The sequence below is a fragment of the Engystomops pustulosus genome, chromosome 6 (genome assembly GCF_040894005.1).
Source record: "Engystomops pustulosus chromosome 6, aEngPut4.maternal, whole genome shotgun sequence".
Lineage (NCBI taxonomy): Eukaryota > Metazoa > Chordata > Amphibia > Anura > Leptodactylidae > Engystomops > Engystomops pustulosus.
In genome coordinates this window covers 131,057,261-131,080,698 of record NC_092416.1, presented here as the reverse complement: position 1 = coordinate 131,080,698, position 23,438 = coordinate 131,057,261, and the positions used below count along the sequence as shown (strand labels likewise).

Sequence of the window (23,438 nt, the reverse complement as noted above, 5' to 3'; positions counted from 1 at the left end):
TCTGGAGTTTGGATTACCCCTGCTCTGCCCGTGATGCCTAATGCACATGTAGCATGTTTAGGGCATGTCTTTCTAAACTAGAAGCACTCATTGTTTGGATAAAGTAGGGCACTATTTTGGACCACATTGCCTGGGAGTTCCAGCATATGTTTGGAAACAGTAAATATGTCTTCTAGTTATACAGTAAATGGACAGGTTACATAAGTAGCAATTTAAGCTCTTACATCTGTTTGCTCTCTGCACAAGTGATGAGGGAGCAGGGGGGAGGGTGAGACAGTGTAACAGTCTGTAAGGGGCTAGTGTAGCTACAATGCTCATTAGCATAACTAGCACAATTTTGTTAAGTTAATTTTAGAAGAAAGGAGACCATGAATAAGAAATATACAGTAAGAACATTACCACAATCACAGTGCCCCTAGACTATCCATTCTCTTAAAAAAAAATGTTATAAAAAAATGAAATAAAAGAGCCCATATTTGATATTAATGTGTTCCTAATGAAATGTTCTATAAAGAAGTTCCATTTCTGGATTTAGATTATTAAAAAGAAAATCAATGATACCACTGAAAATCCCAGCACATCGCAACAAGAAGCCTCAACTAGCAGGAAAACCCCACTGCTCACTGCGCATGACAGTGACAACACTGAGCAGTGCTTAAGCAGATGATATTGCTGGGAACAGGTCCCCTTGGAATTTGTATTGTAAGTAGTTATTTTATAATTGTAACTCCAGAAAATTTTTTTTGTTCCTTCTACAATTCTATTTTCAAACTTTTGTACTGTTATGGGAACCAGGATTATCAATAAAACTTCATGACAACGTACAGCTGATCAAAGCTGCATCGGATTAAAATAAAACATCAAGAGAGCTTCACCAGCTCTGTAACAAGGGGTCGTCTGTAAGTTGGGTGTCCCTAAGTCAAGGACCGTCTGTACATGGAAAAGTAAAAAAGTTGACTTTTAGAATTTGACAGGAGTAAAAAAGGCCACATCCTGAAGGCCAAAAGTAGCTGGGTCCTCTACGGGTCAACTTGTCTTATTCATGGTTTGTCCAGTAATCAAAGAGACAGCAACATCATATCGGGTGGAAGGAAAACAAAAATGTTTGGCTAATCTCCTATATAAGGTAATACTCACACCATGGGTCCCAGTTTCCGGTAATCTTCCCTTATCACTTCCTTGGCTTTAGCTTCTGCATCTGATCTTATCTCTGACTTCTTTTTACTTTTGCAGCTAAGAGATAACAGGGAGAAATAGTTCTCTTTTTTACCAAATATAAAACTGTCAATATTTATTCTAATATTGCTAAGATTTCCATCATACCTAAAGCTGAAAGCTCCATGTAAAATTGAGATCCATAACCAACTAATGATGAGGAATAAAATCATCAACGGAAATGCAAAGATGAACCAGGAGCCAAAATTTATCACATCACAGCCTGGGAAAAAACTTAAAGATTAAAAAAAAAGTTAAGTAATTTTATATGATACATTAAAAAAAAGTTTCAATCACCCCATTAGTCATGTAGGAGCTAATCATTTGCCAGCGTGGTTTATTAGACCCGTTGGGTGTAGCAGACTTCTGAAGGGGTCTTACTTCCCACACATATAGAGCATATACACTTACATACAGTATCATATAGAAACGTACAGCATATATACACAAATAGAGCACAATACAGTATATATACACACATACAGTATATATCCGCACCATACAATGTATACACATACAGCATATATACCTCAGAGATACACCATATTTACATCACATATATGTTATATACAAAATACTGTACAATGTGCAGCATAATATGTATATATAGGGGAACATCCTCTACTTTTTAGTGTGTCAGGTTGGATGATGGGGCCCCCTAACATTGTGGGCCCCATAGCAGCTGCTAATGCTGCTGTCACTCAAAATGGAGTGAGCTTACTATTAGATATTATGTCACACGATGTGATGAGTATACAAACAGGTATAGTATAACTCAGTTAGGTTTTTGCAATTAAAGTTCTAGAATTAGAGGAAATATAAATTGTCACAAACTTTAAGCCTGTGAAACATGATAGTCCTCTCAAAAAGGAGATTTTGTATAAACATGACTTGTAATAACCTGTCTTTGCCTTATGGCTATAAGGAAACCCTCATGAAGACTTCAATACTCCAAATGATTGGTCACAATGATCTATGTTTCACTTAGTTATGCTACAGTCATGGCATTGTCCACAAGTTAATGGAATAGTGATAACCATCAATATGACACTTTTCTCTTTCTTTCTCTTTTCTTTTCTTCCCCTTTGTGGTGGTTGTTCTTTTTCCTTTTTCTTTTCCTCTTCTCTATCTTTTTTCTTTAAGGCCCATTCTTCCTTTCTCCATATTCTCTGTTCTCTTCCCCATCTCTGGTCCCCCCGTTCTCCCCCCGTTCTCCCTTACCTCTTTCCTGAATACAGGGATGCACACTCTTACTCTTACACTTATGGGCAGGTGTACGTGCGCGCACTGAGTGGCGTGGCTCCGCTGCTGTCCCGGCCGGCGGCATTTAGGCGCACTGCGCATTACCGGGTATCCGATAGCGCTGTCGGACCCGGCGCATGCGCGCCAGTGCCGTGCTGCCGGAAGTGGGGCAGAGGCTGGACCTGGAAGCTGATCATTGCGCGTGCGCCAACCTTACCTGCCCGCATGTATAAAAACCGGCCTCCCAGCGTCAGTTTTGTACCCCCTGAAGAAGCGTGGTTGAAACGCGCGTTAGCATACAATGGGTAGGACACTTGTCTGTTACTTTATATTGATGTGCTTATTATAGAACCTAGCAATATACCCTGGTATGTAGTCATGCGGTTTTTTGTCTCACTGGACCTTTTGTTTTGGATTTCCTCTGCATAAAATTCACTAATTACATATTTTTAATAGTGTATGACAGTACAATTTTGTGTTGTCTCGTGCCAAAAATAAAGATTTATATGTATTGATTTTATATGAACGCTGTAACTCCGTTTCTTTTGTGGTAATATACTCCAAATGATTGACTGGCATGTCCAACATAACCATAAACGTGTCATAAACTTAACATATTGCTTAGCTTCACAACAATTTTCTATATAATTTACAATTTTACTTATGTTTCTATACAATATGTTTCACAAATGTGTTACCTCCTCAGTTGTCCAAGAAGAATGAGGTTGGGTGCTGTCCCAGTGAGGGTAGCAGTGCCTCCAATACTAGCTGAATATGGAATGGAGATGAGAAATGCTTTCCAGATCCTATTTTGATATTCACGTTCTTTATCCATTTCCGAATGGTTCTCTCTGGATATTTCCACCTTCTCTGGTGCTTCTATGCTTTAGAAATATGTTTACATATTTTATCAGTCAACATAACCGTTTGAGAAGACATAAGTACACAACATCAATAAAAAGTTTGCATGACCTATCATCTGACCAATAGTAGATGTCATGAGAAACAAGGATTGGCCTCTTGAGTTAAACATGCCCAAACTTTTTTATATTTTCCCTCATACTTTTGGCTATATAAAGGGTCAGTATTGCGTTCCTACACATTTCTGTCCAATATTAAAGGGGTTATCTGAGTTTGTTAAAAAGAAATTTACAGGTGACCTGGGGGGGAGAGGAGTGTAAACAAAAAGCATGTATTTAACAAAATAACTTGTACCTGCCATTTGTTGATGTCAAGCCCCTGTTTGTTAACAGAGGCAGGCACACTCCATTCCCACAACTTCTGCCCGCCTGGAAAGCCCACTCGTCTCCTCTCAGACAACCCCTTTCACAACAATTTGTGCTACAGAAGCTCTTCATAATAGACAGACCAAGCTGTTTATGTTTATTCCTTTGCACAAATTAGCCTTGGGAGGCCATAACTTGGTCACCAGTTTTCCTTGTACTTGTAACATCCCAAAAGACCTTCCATTGTGGAGAGCCAGTCTTCTAGCTCTTACAATTTGGCTGTTGTAAAAGTTGCTCAGAGGCTTACAATTGTCCCTCTTTCCTGCTTTCAACGTGGTCTCTTTAAATGTTACTGTTGAACTGCTACCTAATATAATTGTCACGGGTGCTCCTGCGACCCATGTCCCGGGTCCCAGGCGCAAACGTTAGCCTCCCTGTGGTCCAGGCTTTGCTCCATGCCCTAGGAGGTGGGGACGTGTGCCGTCTCTGTAAGATAGGCACTGGCAGGTCGCCAGCACCTTCCTGTGTCCCCTGCCAGATCTTTGAGCATTGTGCCTTTGAGAAAGGTTCCTACCCATTATTCCTCTTTTTATAGTTATTTCCCCTTGTGACCTTGATTCCTGTTACTGACTCCGATTCTGACTTCTCTGCCGCCAGCCCTGACCTTCTGCCTTGTTCCTGACTCCGATTCTGTGCCGCCTATCCTGACCTCCTGACCCCTATCCTTGCATGCCTGACCCTGACTCCTTCTCTGCCTTACAATTTTGTAATTTGCCTTGGCCACCACCTTGTGCAAAGTCATGCCTGTGGAACAACCTGGTGGTATCCCACCGCAGCAAGTCCAACTCGCTTTGCGGCGAGCTCTGGTGAAAACCCGGGTGCCACTTAGACTCTGCTCCCAGGTATCGGCTTAGGTCATCGCTCGTGGTGGTTCAGTGTGTCGACTACCCCTGACAATATCTCAACCTTTGTCATGTGATCATTTTAAATAAACATCAATGGATTTGCAGCAGTGCAAATTAACCCCACCACAGATTCATGTCATATATTTTAATTATTTATTTTGTGAATAGAAGCGTATTCAGTTTATTTGGTTTAAAGGAAATCAACCATTTGAAAAACCAAAATAATCCTTGATATACTCAACTCCGCTCCTCTGTCCTCTGCTAGTCTTGACCCGCCGGGATCACAAGGTAAAGAAGCTTATAATTAGCAGCATGGGGACAGGGATAAGATGTCCAGCACTCCGGGCTGCTAATTTTTCATCTCCCTTTCATGCCTCTCTCGTGATGTCACCTTGGAGGTGCAGGGGTGTGCATAATTAGCAGCCCAGAGTGCGGGACATCTGATCCCCGCAGTCTGGGCTTCTAACTATAAGTTTCGGCATGTCAAGATTTGTGGGGGACAAGATCAACAGGAGCGGAGGTAAGTATTTCTAGGTTATTTTTATTTTTCAAATGGTTGATTTCCTTTAAATATTATGGCTGATCAGTGTAATCTCTTTTAAATGGATCTATCTGTACCCCAACACTTCATTAACCTTTATTCCACATTTACTCCTTATCTCTTTCTATGACCCATTGCTCAAATGTTAAACATATTTCGTAGTCACACAAAGGAGTAAGATCCATATCTAGATTAAATAGAACCAGTGACTGCTGTTCTAACTCTCTGCCTCCACCAAGATAAGAGAACTTCACAGCCCCTTCTTGTTCCTTATAATCTTCTAGTAAACATGAGTGCTGAAACACAATAAAGGACTCCATCCTGGCGATGTCTTATACCATAATTCCTCAACACTCTGCTTATAAAGATCTGGCTGCACATTGAGGTCTATGGCACCTGGTCACAATGTGGTGAGCACCATTGGCCTACCTGAGCAGCCACGATGCAAAATATAGGACATGTCCTATATTGGGACGGACTTGCAGCTTGGCCACTTGTCTTTCGATGGAGCGGGGAGGTTGAGGAACGCTCAACTCTCCTCCTCCTCGATGTGTGCTATGCCCAGGTTCCATCACGGGGAGCGCAGAGCCATCTGAATGTGGCCTACAGGAGAACTACCCTGTTTCCCCGAAAATAAGGCAGTGTCTTTATTAATTTTTGCTCCTAAAAGGCACTAGGTCTTATTTTCAGGGAATGTCTTATTTTTCCATGAACAAGAATTTACATTTATCATTGAACAAAAAATCAACTTCTCTAACATCCTTATGACTCTCCAAACTCTGAATTGAATGCTGTATTTCTGGTGACTCCATTTCTATTAGAATCATTGGCCCTGGTTTAGTAAAAGCACTTTCCATAAATGAGCCCTTCTTATCCTGATAGCCAGTGATTTAATTCCATGAATTCTTCCCCATGCCACACCCTTCTGCAGCATATAAAAGATTTTCTAATACTAATGTATGGTGTGGGAGGAGCTGCTGCAATGACGGCTGCTAGGTCTTATTTTCAGGGGAGGGCTTATATTTCAAAGCCTGAACAAAATTGTACTAGGTCTTACTTTCGGGGGATGTCTTATTTTAGGGGAAACCGGTATATCTGGTTGAACATGCACTTGCACTCAAAAGGACAGTTTCACTGCTACACTTTATTTATGAGGGATCCTACAGCCAAACTTTTAGGGAGGATTTATCAAGCACTGACATGGCTGGCCGGCATAAAGAGAGCCAAGTCCAAACTTCTGGTACATAATTTAGGCCTGCCCAATTTTATCCATGCCAGTAGAAAATGTGAAAATTCCAAATGGATTCTCCATCTTGTTTTAATTCATTTGAGACAACTAAATGATCACAAACTCATCAAAGGTTGTCCTGAATAGTTTGAGGGGTGCAGTTTTCAAAATGGGATGAGTGGTGGGCAGAGGTTTACAAAATATAACTTATAAAACCCTTTTCAATATGAAATGGCCTCTAAAATAATTTAATCTTCCATTTTCTTGAAAATTTGGAAAATTGCTGTTCAATTAGAAAGTCACCTAATGTCCTAACAAAATATTATAACATTTAAAAAATGATGCCATTATAAAGTAGTATAGATTTATAGTAAATGTTAATTAGTAACCAATTTGAGTGGTTAGGCTAACTGTACAATGGCAATAACATTTGAAAATCAGAACATCACTAATTTTTCAAAATTTTCACCAAATTTCCCACATTTTAATAAATAAATGCAAAACCAAAATATACTACTAAAGTGAAGTACAACATGTCACAAAAAACAATCTCAAAATCACCCTCTAAGTGAAAGCGTTCTAAATCTATAACAGCAAATGCAAATGTGCTCGGACCTGAAGCTATAAAATGGCTTAGTCACTAATATACATTTATATTTATACAAGCAAATCATCAATGCCTCTGCTTTCTGTGCCCAAATAGTCAATTTAGACTATTGTAGTTACACCTTACATTAAACTAGGGGTGCACAACCATTATTCATCTGAGGGCCATACATCATATTTTACCTGCATGTCTCTCAGCCCCCTATGCTCAGAGAATCCTTGTGAGCATACTGCTCGGTATATGTGCTACTTTCGGGGGCTACTGTGACAGGAGACTGATGATATTGGCCCCTCTCACAGTGCAGTCCATTTTAATAGAACTATATGCAGAAACATCCTCATATAAATACCATGTAAATGAATAGCTTCAGACACAGGGCCCAGTTTTGAACCTTTGCATTACTTGGTATGGACAAGAAGTTATTCACTGATGCAGTATATAGCTGTGATAGAAGGGAGATGAAAGAAGTCTCAAATATGCATAGAATTTATTTCAAGCATAAACATGCATTTCCAAGCATCTATGATACTTGTACAGGAGTTAGTGCAACCTCTGTGGTCTACTGACCCAAAGAATAAGGGGGATGTGTCCATATTAAATGTAGTCAGACATAACTGCTGCATCTTCACTGCTTCCTTTATTATGCACAGTCCTGTAATGTAGGAAACCACGCCCCTTCTTTGAGAGGCTCCACCCCTTATTATGATATCATGCCTACAGGAACAGCCCTATTCTAGACAGGATCCCACCAGCAGAGCTGTGCTGTGTTTATTGATGTGCATCACCCATAGCATTATCCAACAGGGAAAAGTCTATTAAGCATTAATGTGACCTCTACCTACAGTTGCTATCAATTGTTGATTGGAGGGGACCTGCCCAGCCTAACATGAATAAGAATTTATCAGATCCTCATTTTTACAGGCACTGCTCCATATTTCGAGTTTTGCTTGTGCTTGAAAACACAGATATGTCCCATTATTTGGAAATGTGTACCCCAGCTTTTAACAAACTGCAGATAAAAGTACAGTAGTGCACTGTATGTATATATATATATATATATATATACACACATTATATTAACATCAGCTTGCTCCATCATGTGTTGGGCACTTCCCCGACACAGTGAACTTGTGTCTATCTTGTTAGCCAGATGGAATTTACAGCAGGTTAAAAATAGGGAGGTTGGTAATCATAGCTCCCAACCGTCCCGATTTTGCTGGGAAAGTCCCGTTTTTCTTACCTCTGCCCCGTGTCACGGGCAGCTATGAGATTGTCACGCATTTTCCCCCCAGGACCCGCATGTCCCGGCGCTGTGTCCGCATAGTAAATACTTTGAAAGCCAGAACCCATAGTACAGAATGGCTTCTGTACACATCGGGCAGGGAATCCTTTTCAGAGAAGTGTCGGGTTAGCGGAGAGCAGGGACCATGTCATCAGGTTCAGATCTCTATCCATATATGGTCACTGCATCTCCTAGGGTTCCCCAGAGCAGACATCGGGCAGGGAATCCTTTTCAGAGAAGTGTCGGGTTAGCAAGCTCTTAAATTAAATAAAGTTTTGCCCAGGCTGAGATTCGAACCTGGGACCCTCTGCACTGTAGACAGGAGCCTTAACTAACTGAGCTATAAGCCCAGTGATACTTTTTAAATTATTATTGTAATTATTGAGACTATTATTATCATTATAAATTTTATTATTTTTATTATTATGGAGACGATTATTAATAATAGTAAAAATAATAATAATTATCTCAATAATAATAATAATCTCCATAATAAAAAATAACAGTCGCAATAATTACAATAATCTCTGAGAAGATCCCTCCCTATATACCAAGGCATTAAATCTGTGTCACAGTGTAACAGTAGTCATAGTTCTAGTAGTAGTAGTTCATAGTTACCAAAATTCTAATCCTTGATAATCACTGAGGTCATAGCTCAGTTGGTTGAGGCGCAGTGTCATTATTGTTCATGGACACTGCAGGTTCTAGGTTCAAATCCCAATGAGGATATATATATATTTTTTTAATGAGAATGACGCGTGCCGCCATTTTGTCCCTCTTTCCCTTTCACAAATGTTGGGAGGTATGGGTAATAGCCAAAGTAAGTGTAAAAATCAGCACTTTGCTTAGATAAGATACAAAAGAGTCTCTTGTATTCACTTATAATACTGATTTATGCAAAGTTTGTTTAAAAGTTACCATGTGACCATTGAATACATTTTCTGACTATATACACTTATACACTTGCCTCCTATGCCCAAGATGGGGGATAAATGTTTGATAGATGGATGTCTTAAAACGAGCTAAATCAGACAAAACATGTTGCCAACTATGAGAAAATTACTTACTTTTCGGAACCGGTGAGCATCTGCAATTCTGTGGAAACTGGGTGTAAACCATTCTCTTGTAGTGTGGTTGCTAAATTGAAAGTTACAAAAAGTTAGTTACCAACAACGGGCTATCAGTTAACAATGTGCTATATGTATATCTATATTTTAAGATTGCAGAAGGCTGGATGTGGGGGGCTGTTAATAAAAATAGTTCATACTGAAAATGTATGACAGCAATTAAAGCGGCTACTTCCTTTTTTTAAAGAAAGAAAGAAGTAAGTTTATGTTCTGTATCTAGCATTACAAGGTAAAAGTCTAACCTTCAGATTGTCTATTAACAACATAGAACAGAACATTACAAAGGACTTTGATCAGAACTTATAGTACCCCACTTGATTCTCAGCATGACTGTACCGTATTTCATAATAGGTAAACAATTTTAGAAAATTTCCATTATGTTGACCTCTACATCTAATTCATGACAGAGACAGTGGGGCATATTTATCAGGGCCTCTGTGCCACGTCAGCTAGCACTTGCGATTATTTGCCCCAATCTGACACCTTCACGCCAGTTGCCAGCTGCTCTGCCTGGCATAGAATAAATGCTGAGCCCTGCCTGTTACAAGAATGCAGGGTTATAAATATCCCCCAGTGACATAGCATCAGAGAGACGAATTTATCACTGCTTGTACTGGCAGACTTTCTTCCCCCTTAAGCCACCTCCATGCCATGTGGGTCACAGTGTTGGTTGGGCCAGGACAGGAATGCCAAATGCAGCTGCATTAGCTATAGCCTGCAATGGTTTATTTGCACTGGGTACAGCCCAATTCTAAGCTAGGTATGGCATAGAATTTATCTGGATGCCAGAGTGTATATAGGGCATCACTTGATGGCTGGGGAGAACTATGTGCTTGATAAATTCCCCCCCCCCCCCCCCCTTCCCCAGAAAGTATCAGTGGTAACATACCTCATTGAACTTCTACTCCAGATGAAATCTAGGCAACCCACAGTAAGAACATTTTTGTATTATTGGTGTTGACCTCAAGGTCTTTAGTATCTAACTGTAGTAGTATTTGTCCACTCATTCCCCTAAACATACCTGGGATGTTGTTGGTGCTCTTAATAGCATTCTCCCTGCTAAATTTCTCACCAAACAAACTCTTAAGAATGGCATTTGCTATAGGAAGCATCATTGCGGTGGAGGCAGTGTTACTCAACCACATGGACAGGAATGCGGTTGTCAGCATCATACCCAGTATAAGCCTGAAATAAAAGGGAAGGATATTTACTCTACTGGGTGTTTGGCAACAGAATATTTCATTGATAAGATTGTGGCAGACTTAACCCATTAAAGGAAACCTACCACCATGGATCTACCTATTAATGTAGATCAATTGGTAGGTGCCTCTATTGGACGTGAGGATAGCCCTTATAAGGATTAATCCTCATGTACCCGCAATCTTTTTATAACTTTTTTGCCTAATATGCTAATTTTATAAAGAGGCTACTGTGGCGTGGAGTAGCCGTAGCTGAGGCTAAGTGGCGCTACTACTCCACGCCCCAGTAGCCTCTTTGATCCCTCTCCACGAAGCCGGAGTTCTGCGCATGCACCGTTAAAAGGGCTATCCTCACGTCCAATAGAGGCACCTACCACCCGATCTACCTTAATAGGTCGATCCACGGTAGGTTTCCTTTAAAGAGGACCTGTCACCCCAAAAAAGACCCCATCCCCTCTCCCTAGCTCCTTTCTCCCCAGCCAGGTGTTTTAAAAATGTATGCTTGGAAAAATGGTTGAAACAGATCCGACCCCTTAACAAATAAGAGGTCGGATCCTAATATCTTGAGCGCTGCAGTCAGGTGTATTCATTAAGGGGGCAGGCCGACACTCCCCCAGCACGCTCCTGGAGACCTCCACGCCCCTGGAGACCTATTAGAGAAGCCGGCAGCATCGCATAGATTGCGTCATCGCTGCCGGCTCTCCGCGCTGCAGCCATGGACCTGCTTATTAACATTGCAAGCCGGCCGCACCGGCTTATTGACAGTATAATGTTATATATATTCGGTCGGCACTTTCAATGCGCTGCGGCCGGCCGGAAATGTTAATAAGCAGCTCCACAGCCGCTGTCAGTGCGGCTGCAGCGCGGAGAGCCGGCAGCGATTACACAATCTATGCAATGCTGCCGGCTTCTCCTATAAGTCCTAGCTGACAGGGGCATGCTGGGGGAGTGTCGGCCCGTCCCCTTAATGAATACACCCGACTGCAGCGCTCGAGATATGAGGATCCGACCTCTTATTTGTTAAGAGGTCGAATCTGTTTCAACCATTTTTCCAAGCATACATTTTAAAAAAACCTGGCTGGGGAGAAAGGAGCTAGGGAGAGGGTTATGGGGGGCACATTTGGACAGGGTTTTTTTGGTGGGTGACAGGTCCTCTTTAAGGAAATAGACAATCTTATTCTAATGTATAGTTTGTATAGTATGTACACTATTTTATTTTTCATATTTATATTTACATAGTCATATGAAAACTTGTTTTTAGTAGGATGAATTTTGTTTTAAATTGTACTATATAATCTAATGAGAAAAGTGGACTGTTTTTGTTTAGTTTCTTTTTTATTTCATTGTTCTACTGCTCATTAAAACTTTCAGGTTAATTTGATGCTGCTGATCAGTGTGATGGCAGCAATACCATACCATTTACGGCATATACTTTTTATATTATGTTTTAGAAGAACTGTTGCTATGCATCAGTATATTCGGACATTCATCAATAAAATTTTGTGTGTGTTTCTTGCAAGGTGATCTATAGACAGATATCAGTGATAAAACAGAGCTTGCAAAATGTGAGCTTGGCAGCTAAAATACTGCCCCCTTATTTACAAGAATTTGACTAATATAATACAGCCCACCATTAATAAGAATATAATCACTCCTGTACTGACACTTTTACACAAGAATATATTCACTATTATCCTGCTGCCTTTGTACAAAAATATAACTTTTTAATTACTGCCCCTATATACTAGAATATAAGGAATATAATAATGCCCCCCTATTCTTGCATCGGTCTAAGTTCCCTAAAGTACAACTGTAAAGTATTAAAACTTTTGCCTAACTCTGAACTAAGCAAAAATAAACAATTCTTTAATTTTCTCTAAAATCTGCAGCTGTTTAGCATCTAGCTGAGGTTTTACATTGCCCCCCAGGGTAATCTCCATTTGCCATGCGAAACCGTGTAGTAGAGCTAGAGATGGCAGGAGGCTTGTTGAGTGGTAGAGGGGCTGTAGGGCCTGTAGTGGTGTCACAAGCATGTGAATTATCACATGCTTCAGGTCAGCCAATTACAAGCAAACTGCCCTGCATCATTTTATAGTACTTAGTTTGATGCAAAGGACCCTCAGTGATGTCACAAGAATGTGACTCATCACATGCTTCAAATCAACCAATTATAAACATGCTGTCCTCTTAATAAAAATCTTTATTTACATAGAATTCCATGTCGCTTTGAAAATTATACCTCTGCCGGTTTCAGTGGGGTTAGCTGATATCGCGAGTTATGGGGAAAAAACATTTGTTTCATTCTTAAAAGTTGGACTTGATGGACTTTTGTTTATATACTATGATACTATGATTCAACCAGGAAGTGCCAACACACAGAAGGAATAGCTGAATCTGAATCTAATGTTATATATATATATATATATATATATATATACTGTATATATAAGATATATCTCAGGCTAAGAAGAAGCCAGCAGAATTATACAGGTATCATTGGAATTGTCATCAGAGACTCTCTCCAGTTGTGCTGACACTATTTTTTGTCAGCAACTTTACAGTTACGGTTTAAACCCTTTCTTGCTGCTGGTAATCATCATGTTGGAATTGAGCCAGGGGATGGAAGAAGAAGTTTTCTTCTCTCTGGGTCTGACTATGTAGAAGAGCTATGTATGTGAGTGAATGGATGTAGCAGGACTGTATGAGTGATTCTGTGTAGGTGAGCTGATGGAGTGAGTGAATGTAGCAAAAGCTGTGTGTGTGTGTGTGTAAGTGGATGGATGTAGTAAAAGCTATGTTTGTGAGTGGATCGATGTAGCAGAGCCTTGTATGAGAGTGAATGGATGTAGCAGAGCTGTGTATGAGAGTGATAGGATGTAGCACAGTTGTGTGTTTGAGTGAAATGATGTAGAAGAGCTGTGCTTGTGTGAGTAAAATATATTTTTCTTTTTTTACGGTTCAATCTGCGGTGTCTTTTATAGTAAGGTGTATCTTATGATCCAAAAATTCATTAATACTGCAGCCTATGTAATATACTGCCCAATTTGGAAAAGAAATAAGAAATCATAGCTATTACCGAGCAGGCTGGACTCCCACCAACATGAGCACCTTCAAAGCAATTCTCCTGTGCAGATTCCATTCCTCGATCGCAGCAGCCATGAGAAGTCCACTAAGGAACAGAAAGTTTGTATCCAGGAAGTATTGTGGGCAGACTTTGCTGGAGGGCAGAATTCCCATGAAAGGAAATAGTACTATTGGCAGCAAAGCAGTAACAGCCAGAGGCAGCGCTTCTGTGCACCAAAATAAAGCCATGACTAGGACAACATACAGGCATTTTCCTTCCTGAAAAAACAACCAGACATTAACTTTAGTAATCGATGAGAAGGACAAATAGCATCAAGAGAGACAAAAATATTGGTACGGCGATAAGGTTTAGTAGTATTACCAACTTTTCCATTCATTCTTTTAAAAGAACTTCCTGCCAGGGTCTGAATCATAGACAGCACTGCTCATTGCCAATCTTTTATCAATGTATACATGTAGTGATATCTATAGTAGAGGCAGAGGTATACCTGACCCTGGTACCGGGTGGCACATTTCGCATGGAGGTCCAGAAACCTATGCGACTATATAAATGTTATAAAAATGACATTTACCGCCTCAGTAATTGATCCTTAAATATAGGGGATTAGTTTTTAATTTGTGGCTTGACTCTTTTGACTATACCCCTAACTAATAATATTGTCAATTACGTCTGTAACCAAAAGCAATGCATTCCCATGGAAATGTACATGAAGGGATAATATAGGGATAATCCATTTTAAACCTGGTTTATTAACATAACTGGATTATAGCCGCTTACTGACACCATCTTACATAAACATGGATTTAGAGAGAACAAGCTGACAGCACTGCTGTGCTCCATGGGACGTTACAATGAGGGAAACCAAGCCAAAGATTTTGATGATGGAAGCAGTTTACACAAGTGAGGTATTGTTCACTAACACTCTATGTTCCTCTGAAGAAATTGGGACAATCTGAAATCTTACAGTCTAATGAGGATGGCAAAGAGCTGTGTGAATGGAGAGTGCCCAACAAGAAATCCCTCTTAAAGGGTTAACTACAAATACTCTAAAGTGCAGCTTCAGTTCTGGTTGACATTACATCCTGACTAGCGGCACTAGAGCTCTTTTTTACACACAACATACTGTTAGGAAAGTGGTACTGCAACTCTTTGTATATTGTCACATGAACTGCTGTCCTTATGACATCCTTTCTAGGACATGAACTTCTAGGACATGAACTTCTCTTTTCTATATAGTCTGACCAAATACATGCCATGTGCTCTGAGCCCAAATTTCTTATATTACACAATACAATAAAAGTACATTTTTCTTCTTTACAGAAAATCTACCATTTGTTTTCATACATTGTGCACCAAACATACCTTGTGAATGATGTAGCAACACTGATGCAGAAACATATCTTGTTTAATCCCTGAACTGAGTGGTTTTGCTCAAAAAACTATTATAAAATGCAGGACCTTTGGAAAGCTGGGTGCCTACATACAGGGCCGCATCTGCCATGAGGCGAGATGAAAATCTCACTACAGGCGGCAGAATGCGGGTCCCTGTAAAGGGCGGTAAAATTTGGCGCTCTAAAGTGGGCGATTCGGGTGTCCATTAACGCCCGAATCACCCACCAGATAAATAAATTGCGCCTGTTTCTTTAAGACACAGGCGCGATTTATATGCGGAGCGACGCATCGCCTTTCCGGCAGCTGCATCCCTCCGTTCTAATCAGTGACACAGGCGTCATGACGTCATGGCGCCTGTGCCACTGTGCGTAGCCGCGGCTCACAGAAGAGCCGCGTGAAGACCAGAGCCGCGCGCCGAGGGAGCAGCTGCCTGCAGGTGAGTATGTATTTTATTATTTTTCATGTACTTTAATTAAATGTGGCTAATAAGTGTGTGGGGAGGTTTCGTGTTATACTGGGAGGGGGGGGGGACTGTATGTATTATGTGGGACTACAAAACGTTTAATACTGGGGGGGGGGGAACTGTATGTATTATATGGGACTGCAAAACGTTTAATACTAGGGGGGGGGGGGGGCTATAATTATTTTATACTAGGGGGGTTCTGTATATATTATTTGGGGCCAGAATCATTTTATACTGGGGGGTGCTATATATTATATATGACTAAGCTGGGGGGCTGTATATGGGATACATATATTACTAAGCTGGGGGCTGTATATGGGATACAGTATATTACTAAGCTGGGGGATGTATATGGGGTACAGTATATTACTAAGCTGGGGGCTGTATATGGGTATATGGGATACAGTATATTACTAAGCTGGGGGGCTGTATATGGGATACAGTATATTACTGAGCTGGGGGCTGTATATGGGATACAGTATATTACTAGGCTGGGGGGCTGTATATGGGGTACAGTATATTACTAAGCTGGGGGGCTGTATATGGGCTACAGTATATTACTAAGCTGGGGGTCTGTATATGGGGTACAGTATATTACTAAGCTGGGTGGGCTGTCTATGGGATACAGTATATTACTAAGCTGGGGGGCTGTACATGGGGTACAGTATATTACTAAGCTGGGGGGCTGTCTATGGGATACAGTATATTACTAGGCTGGGGGGCTGTATATCGGGTACAGTATATTACTAAGCTGGGGGGCTGGATATGGGATACAGTATATTACTAATCTGGGGGGATCTGTATATGGGATACAGTATATTACTAAGCTGGGGGGCTGTATATGGGATACAGTATATTACTAAGCTGGAGGGGATCTGTATATGGGATACATATATTACTAAGCTGGGGGGGCTGTATATGGGATACAGTATATTACTAAGCTGGGGGGATGTACATGGGGTACAGTATATTACTAAGCTGGGGGATGTATATGGGATACAGTATATTACTAAGCTGGGGGGGCTGTATATGGGATACAGTATATTACTAAGCTGGGGGCTGTATATGGGACACAGTATATTACTAAGCTGGGGGGCTGTATATGGGATACATATATTACTAAGCTGGGGGGGCCATATATGGGGTACAGTATATTACTAAGCTGGGGGGGCTGTATATGGGGTACAGTATATTACTAATCTGGGGGGCTGTATATGGGATACAGTATATTACTAAGCTGCAGGGGCTGTATATGGGATACAGTATATTACTAAGCTGGGGGCTGTATATGGGATACAGTATATTACTAAGCTGGGAGGGGGATGTATATGGGATACAGTATATTACTAAGCTGGGGGCTGTATATGGGGTACAGTATATTACTAAGCTGGGGGGGCTGTATATGGGGTACAGTATATTACTAATCTGGGAGGCTGTATATGGGATACAGTATATTACTAAGATGGGGCTGTATATGGGGTACAGTATATTACTAATCTGGGAGGGCACTGTATATGTGGGGCAAGATTTTATTTAAGCTGTAGGGGATCTGTATATGGGAGCTGCATATAATTTAATTGGAGGGTGAATAACCTTTAAATATATGAGATCAAGGCTATATAAAAATAAATTTATTATATTATATAATATATATATATATTCATTAGGGGGTGCTATATATTTTATCAGAATTGCACTGTATGTAAAATCATGTAACATAATAACAGGGTGGGATTAGTTATAGGATACAGATTACTTTGCATGTAAACCAAATGTTGGGGGGGGGGTCTGTATTAATAAATTGGGAGTGTTGTATATTGATTGGTGCTTAGCATGCTATAATTCCAGTAGACTATATATATATAATGAAGGGATGTTTTATATGTGGGGAGAGTGCGGTCAGTTGTGTTGTGAGGGGTATATATTATTTAGGAGCACAGTGTTGTTATCCAGGAGACTTTATACTGTAAGTGACTGTGGTATTTTTAGGGACGCCGGGTGGAGATGTTGCACGGAGCTGAAGATATCTGGCTGTGAATTCAGCAGTGATGCGTCATGGATTGGAGAACCCAGAATAAAGTCCTCCTGATGGAAGAGATTGTCATCTATAAGGTACTAGATGCCACTAATGCCTCTCAGATCCTGTAGTCAGTCACACAGCGGCAGGGAGCTGTCTGTAGGGTTGTTAATTGTTAGTAAAGCATTTACTGAACAGGGAGCGGGTAGAGGAACAGGAGCGGGGGGGGGGGCAGCATTTTAATATTCGCCTCAGGCAGCAAATATGCTAGAATCGGCCCTGCCTACATAAACACATTAAGAAATGGAGCTTCCTGAACTGTCCAGGACTAATTAACCTGAGCTGGATGACTTACACAGCGATTGATTACTTCTGCCTGTCAGGGACAACACAATGATGACATATTCTCAGCTTATGCTGGGCAGGACAAGGCTGTAGCAGTGCATAATTAGGGTGAGAAGTGCCGAGGCAGCAAAAGGCATGAGACACCCTCATTATCAAAATTTTATAGTTGTTTTTTGAGCAAAGCCACTTGGTTTAAGGATTAAACAAGATATGTTTCTGCATTCGTGTAGCATAATGCATCAAATCAAATGGTAGATTTACTTAAATAATGAATTACACTGTGTCATACCAGATTGATTTTAGTGGGTTGCTGCTTTTCCACTGTGGCTTTTGTCATTTTTATTTGACTTTTTATTACTTTTTACTCTTTCACAAATTAATTTAAATTTTTTTTTATAAATTATTGTTGGCTTTTGTACATCTACTAAGAATTTCATCCTGATCAATTGATGATAATTACCTACAATACTGTTGTTATGTTCTATGTTGCTGATGTATGCTTCATATGAAGAGAGTAGCATTATAGTTGGGGACCCCATTAAACAGCTAGTTCAAAATGGTGTTTGTAAGAAGCAGTTTCCAAATCATTGGTCTATATAAGGGCCATGTGATAAGCAACTTTGTGAGCACATCCTCCTGAGTAAACAGAGACATTTTATCAGGCTCTGTAAGAGGCCCTTTAAACAAATATTGATTGTTGTTATATCATTGAACAGAACTTGTGCTGGGAAGAAATCTACCCATGTTAAAATCGCTGACACAAGATTCTTGAGCAACCAAGAAAAGAAAAGCAGAAGAGTATGACAGTCATTGGAGCTTGAGTCATGAACACTAATAATAGGTCAATTTCTGTTCTTTATAGCCACAAATGTTAAAAGCTGACAATCAGCCTAAAAAAAAATAATTGTGAATAATCAATTCACCTCCAAATTCTGAACAGTGTACAGATCTCAAGAATGGCTACCCTCTATATGAAAGTCCGTAAAGGACATCTACCACCAGGATGAAGACTTGTAAACCAAGCACAGTTACATGCTGGTGTGTGCCCCCTCTGTCATTTTCTTTTCTTTTAGCTTCTTAGGACCTCTCGTTATTATGAGAAAAAACAGGTATCAAAATTATGCAAATGGCCCTGTGGGACTCCGGCTCCATAGATGTCATTGGAGCCTTGAGCCCCTCCGGCTCATTTGCATAATTTTTAAAAACTGTATTTCTTAATAAAAATGGTACAAGAAGAAAGGATCCTGCCAGAAGGTGGACACACTATCATGTAAGTGTGCTTGGTTTACAATCCTTCATCCTGGTGGTAGATGTCCTTTAAGACTAAGCTCCGAAAAAGATCATTTAAAGGACATTGGATACCAAACCACCCACAGGTTCTTGTGGTTTAGTGTCTCAAATTGCCCGCTATTGTGCCCGTTATTAAAAAAAACCTTTATATTTACATAATTCCGAAGCTTACACCATAGCTTCAATGTGCATGCGTAGTGGGTATGGCACTTGCACAATGAAGCTGGGGTGTATTGCTCCTGCTTCACTGAATTACTGCACAGACTCTGGGAGCACCAGAGCTGAGTCGGATGTGCCTCATCGGACCCATCTCCAAGTAAGTATAAAGGATTCTTTTTTCAATAGCGGACACAGAGGGACTAGCTAAAGGGCAATTTGGGACACTAAACCACTAGCAGTCCATAAGCACCTGTATGTGGCTCAGTGTCCCAAATCACCTAGGCAGGTCCCCTTTAGCATAACCAACTTTTGGTCCCTAATTATTTTTTATAACCACTAAAATATTCCTATATTACCATATTCCTATAAGTGGGATAGCCAGATCCACAAACTTGACCCTACCTGAACCTATAAGTTTAACTTGGGATACTATAGGCCCCATATGGTTATATGTTACAGAGTTAAATTACCATATGAAGACTATTAGAGCAAAGCAATAATGCCCTTTAGTGTCAATACTTCAAAAGTTACTATACAATAGAACTAGTATTGATTACTAGACAGTGTATTATAAATCAACAAACCGGTATTCCAGTGAATAAGCTTCTGTGCCTTCTCAGTACACAAAGTGCTCCTATGTGTTGTTTTTTTTTTCTATTTTACTTTTCAGGTTATTCTGTATTTGTTATATGAGGTTTTAATATGTTTGACCACATTAGGGCTTGTGCAAGGATATGGCACACTTGGCATTTCCAGGGGTTCCAACAGTGAGCAACAAGTAAAATTGTAAACAGTAAAAAGTCACAACTCCTACATAAAACACAGCTGACTAGCAGATCTTAGATTCTTTACATTACTACTTTGGAGGACAGAGGCTCTAACTGATGCAGTCTTACCTGTGGTGGAAGTGTAATGAGGATAGGACACAGGATCACAGGAGTGACAATCAAGATGATGAACTTCTTAATGCACCAGATTTTCTTCAACAGTGCTACAAGTGTAGACATTGTGCAGAAGGCTGCTGCTGCTGGAGAGCTGCTGGTTATATCAGTGTGGACAGGAGCTCCAGTGTCACTTTGTAATTCAAACAACACACCCCTGAGCCTTGCACCTCCCTCTGCCCCACACAACTAGACCTCAAGTGATTTTTTTTTTCATTTTGGAAAATTATTTCTAGGAATGAGTTATCTTATAAGCCTTAAATAGTTAAAATGGATCTTACTCAATATCCACAGATCTTATGCATCCTGTTAAGTTCTCCCAAACAGGTTATCACCCAGCTTTTCTAAAATCCTGAGTGGCAAACCTGACTAGTAATGTAAGTATTTCGGTGAACTAAAAAATGTAAACAAAGGGTATTTTACAGCTTTTCCCAAATCATGAATCACATTGGGGATTAAATGGGATTAAAAATTTTTGCAATTGTCTATCTACTTTAGGGAGCGAGAAGTCAGTCCTGTATACAATACCTACTATTTATAAACAACTACAATATCCTTATATTAATATAATATGTAATTTTTTTGTTTCTAAAAGTGAATTAATTTACATTTTTCAACTTTATAACCTTCTAGCCTACAATTTAAAATCTAGATTTAGCTAATTATGAATAAAATTGTTCATGTACCCACCTGTACAGACTATTTACTTATAGATCTAAATACCCTAATTTATAGACTAACACAGGCCTTTAACATCCCATAAATACAAACATTTTGTGTCGATTGCACAGATCCAGAAGTTAGAACACATACACCACCAGGGCCAATCCACGTACATAAATATAATACCAAAACCAAGTTCAATACTACAGTATAATTAATAACATTTAATTACAACAATTCTCTGTGAAGCTTTTCCTCATAGGAGAGCAGGGGAGATACAGCAGCATTGTGAGCTCATCGATAATACATGCACTTACACACAGAGGATGTGTTTGACAGAAAAAGATGAAAGAGAAATCCTGCACGCGTGGTGTCGGATATACGTCCCCATAGACGGCTATGGCACCCGACGGCAGTAAAGTGCCCACACATGTGTGGAACCGTACCATGCACAGGGAAAGGATAGAGCATGATCTATTATTCCCCGTGTTTACAGCGGGGCGCTGTGCATCGGTGGTCACCCATTCTCTCCAGCGTGCTGTCGTAAACTTACCCAGCTTTCCTATGGAGAGGGGTAAGTGGCACTGCATAATCTGTCGTACTCTGCACATTAGTGAGACAAACTGCACATGATAAATGTGGACTGCACTACCATAGAATACACATTGGGCCACATTTATTGAACTGGCTGCGCCAGTTTTCTGCCATAGTTTTCACATAAATACATGTGCACAGTGCTTGCCCGTGTATTCATGAAGCATTTGCACCAGTTTTGTGCTGCGGCTGCACAGTGTCCGCCATGACACAAAACTCTGCACCTAAAGGGGCTTTCTGGTGCCGATTCATACTGTGCTCCATATTTTGCATTGAAAGTCTGACAGAAATGTGGCGCACAACCAGTAAACTGAGTCCCCCCCCCAAAAAAACGGGTGTATTCAGTTTAAGTACAACTGGCAGGTGCAGGGTGCACCAGATTATTGAAGACTGGCCCATTGGGGCTTATTTACTAAACGTTGCAGATCGCACTTTCGTCTGCCTGTTCATCGTTTTTGAGCAGCTTTGACAGGTATTTAACAGGGGTCTGCGCTGGGATTGTTTCGCTTGCAATCCGATTTTTGCGGAGTTGCACTGTTTCACAATGCGATAGAATTCAGGGGGCGTTCCATCTGACGATCTGACTGATTCGGACTGAGCATGGGATTTAAGGGCCAAATTGTGTCGCGATGCAATGCACTTACATACACCAGAATAAGACGATAAACTCCGGCGGACCTGAGCGGGGAAGCAACACATGCAGGATATCGGTCGCACGATCTTAGTGAGTCGTCAGACAATGCACTTTCGGTGAACTCCTCGGACCGGATAAGTGAATGTCCCCCATATCTCCATAAAGCACACAATGATATCACTGAATAGAGATAAGTGACAATAGAGATTGTTGTGACAAGGTTGGTACCCTTGTACTCAGGACAAGCAGGGCCGCCGATAGGGCAGTACAACTGGTACTGCCCTATGGGGCCCGGACTCTAAGACACTATGGGGGGGGGGGGCCCGGGGGCCCGGCCGGTGGGCCGCAGACTGTGCGGTCTGTGCTGCACCCCTCTCTCACCTCTATCTGCGTCCCTTCCGGACACAGATAGAAGTGGGTGCTGCAGTGGAGAGCGGAGCCATAAGCTCCGTTCTTCACTGCAAATAGCAGGAGACACGGTGACGTCATTACACCGCGTCCCCTGCTTCTACCAGCTGAGTACAGTCCTGGGAGACGGAGACGCGGTGTGATGACGTCACCGCGACTCGATCCCGCGCAGCCAGAAGAGGAGAGAAGATAAAAGAAGACAGGTGAGCATGAAAGTTTCTTTTTTTAATTGACAGGACATTAATTTAATTTTTAGGGGGGCTGGCAGGCTGTATTCTACTGGGGGGCTAGCAGGCTGTATACTACTGGGGGGCTGGCAGGCTATATACTTCAGGGGGCTGGCAGGCTGTATACTACTGGGGGGCTGGCAGGCTGTATTCTCCTGGGGGGCTGGCAGGCTGTATTCTACTGTGGGGCTGGCAGGCTGTATTCTACTGGGGGGCTGGCAGGCTGTATACTACTGGGGGCTGGCAGGCTGTATACTACTGGGGGACTGGCAGGCTATACACTTCAGGGGGGCTGGCAGGCTGTATACTACTGGGGGGCTGGCAGGCTGTATACTACTGGGGGGCTGGCAGGCTGTATTCTACTGGGGGGCTGGCAGGCTGTATACTACTGGGGGACTGGCAGGCTATACACTTCAGGGGGGCTGGCAGGCTGTATACTACTGGGGGGCTGGCAGGCTGTATACTACTGAGGGGCTGGCAGGCTGTATACTACTGGGGGGCTGACAGGCTGTATACTTCAGGGGGGCTGGCAGGCTGTATTCTACTGGGGAGCTGGCAGGCTGTATACTACTGGGGGGGGGCTGGCAGGCTATATACCTCAGGGGGGCTGGTAGGCTGTATACTACAGGGGGGCTGGCAGGCTGTATA

The 23,438-nt window shown here is 41.3% G+C and overlaps 1 protein-coding gene across 2 annotated transcripts in view; it reads right to left on the bottom strand.

Annotated features, from left to right (window-relative positions):
• The window catches only part of SLC13A3 (solute carrier family 13 member 3), a 32,611-nt gene extending 12,243 nt beyond the window's left edge, over nucleotides 1–20,368 (bottom strand). Inside the window, exons 1-7 of one of the 2 annotated variants that reach the window (XM_072111028.1) lie at nucleotides 20,220–20,368; nucleotides 13,649–13,914; nucleotides 10,395–10,558; nucleotides 9,314–9,383; nucleotides 3,156–3,341; nucleotides 1,324–1,449; nucleotides 1,138–1,233 (exon numbers count right to left, since the gene is read on the bottom strand). In XM_072111028.1, coding sequence (XP_071967129.1) covers nucleotides 1,138–1,233; nucleotides 1,324–1,449; nucleotides 3,156–3,341; nucleotides 9,314–9,383; nucleotides 10,395–10,558; nucleotides 13,649–13,914; nucleotides 20,220–20,330 — 1,019 coding nt within the window. In that variant the 5' untranslated portion in view covers nucleotides 20,331–20,368. The remainder of the gene's footprint in view (nucleotides 1–1,137; nucleotides 1,234–1,323; nucleotides 1,450–3,155; nucleotides 3,342–9,313; nucleotides 9,384–10,394; nucleotides 10,559–13,648; nucleotides 13,915–20,219) is intronic. The other variant, XM_072111029.1, reaches the window with a different exon arrangement.
• Between the last annotated feature and the right edge of the window lie 3,070 nt (nucleotides 20,369–23,438).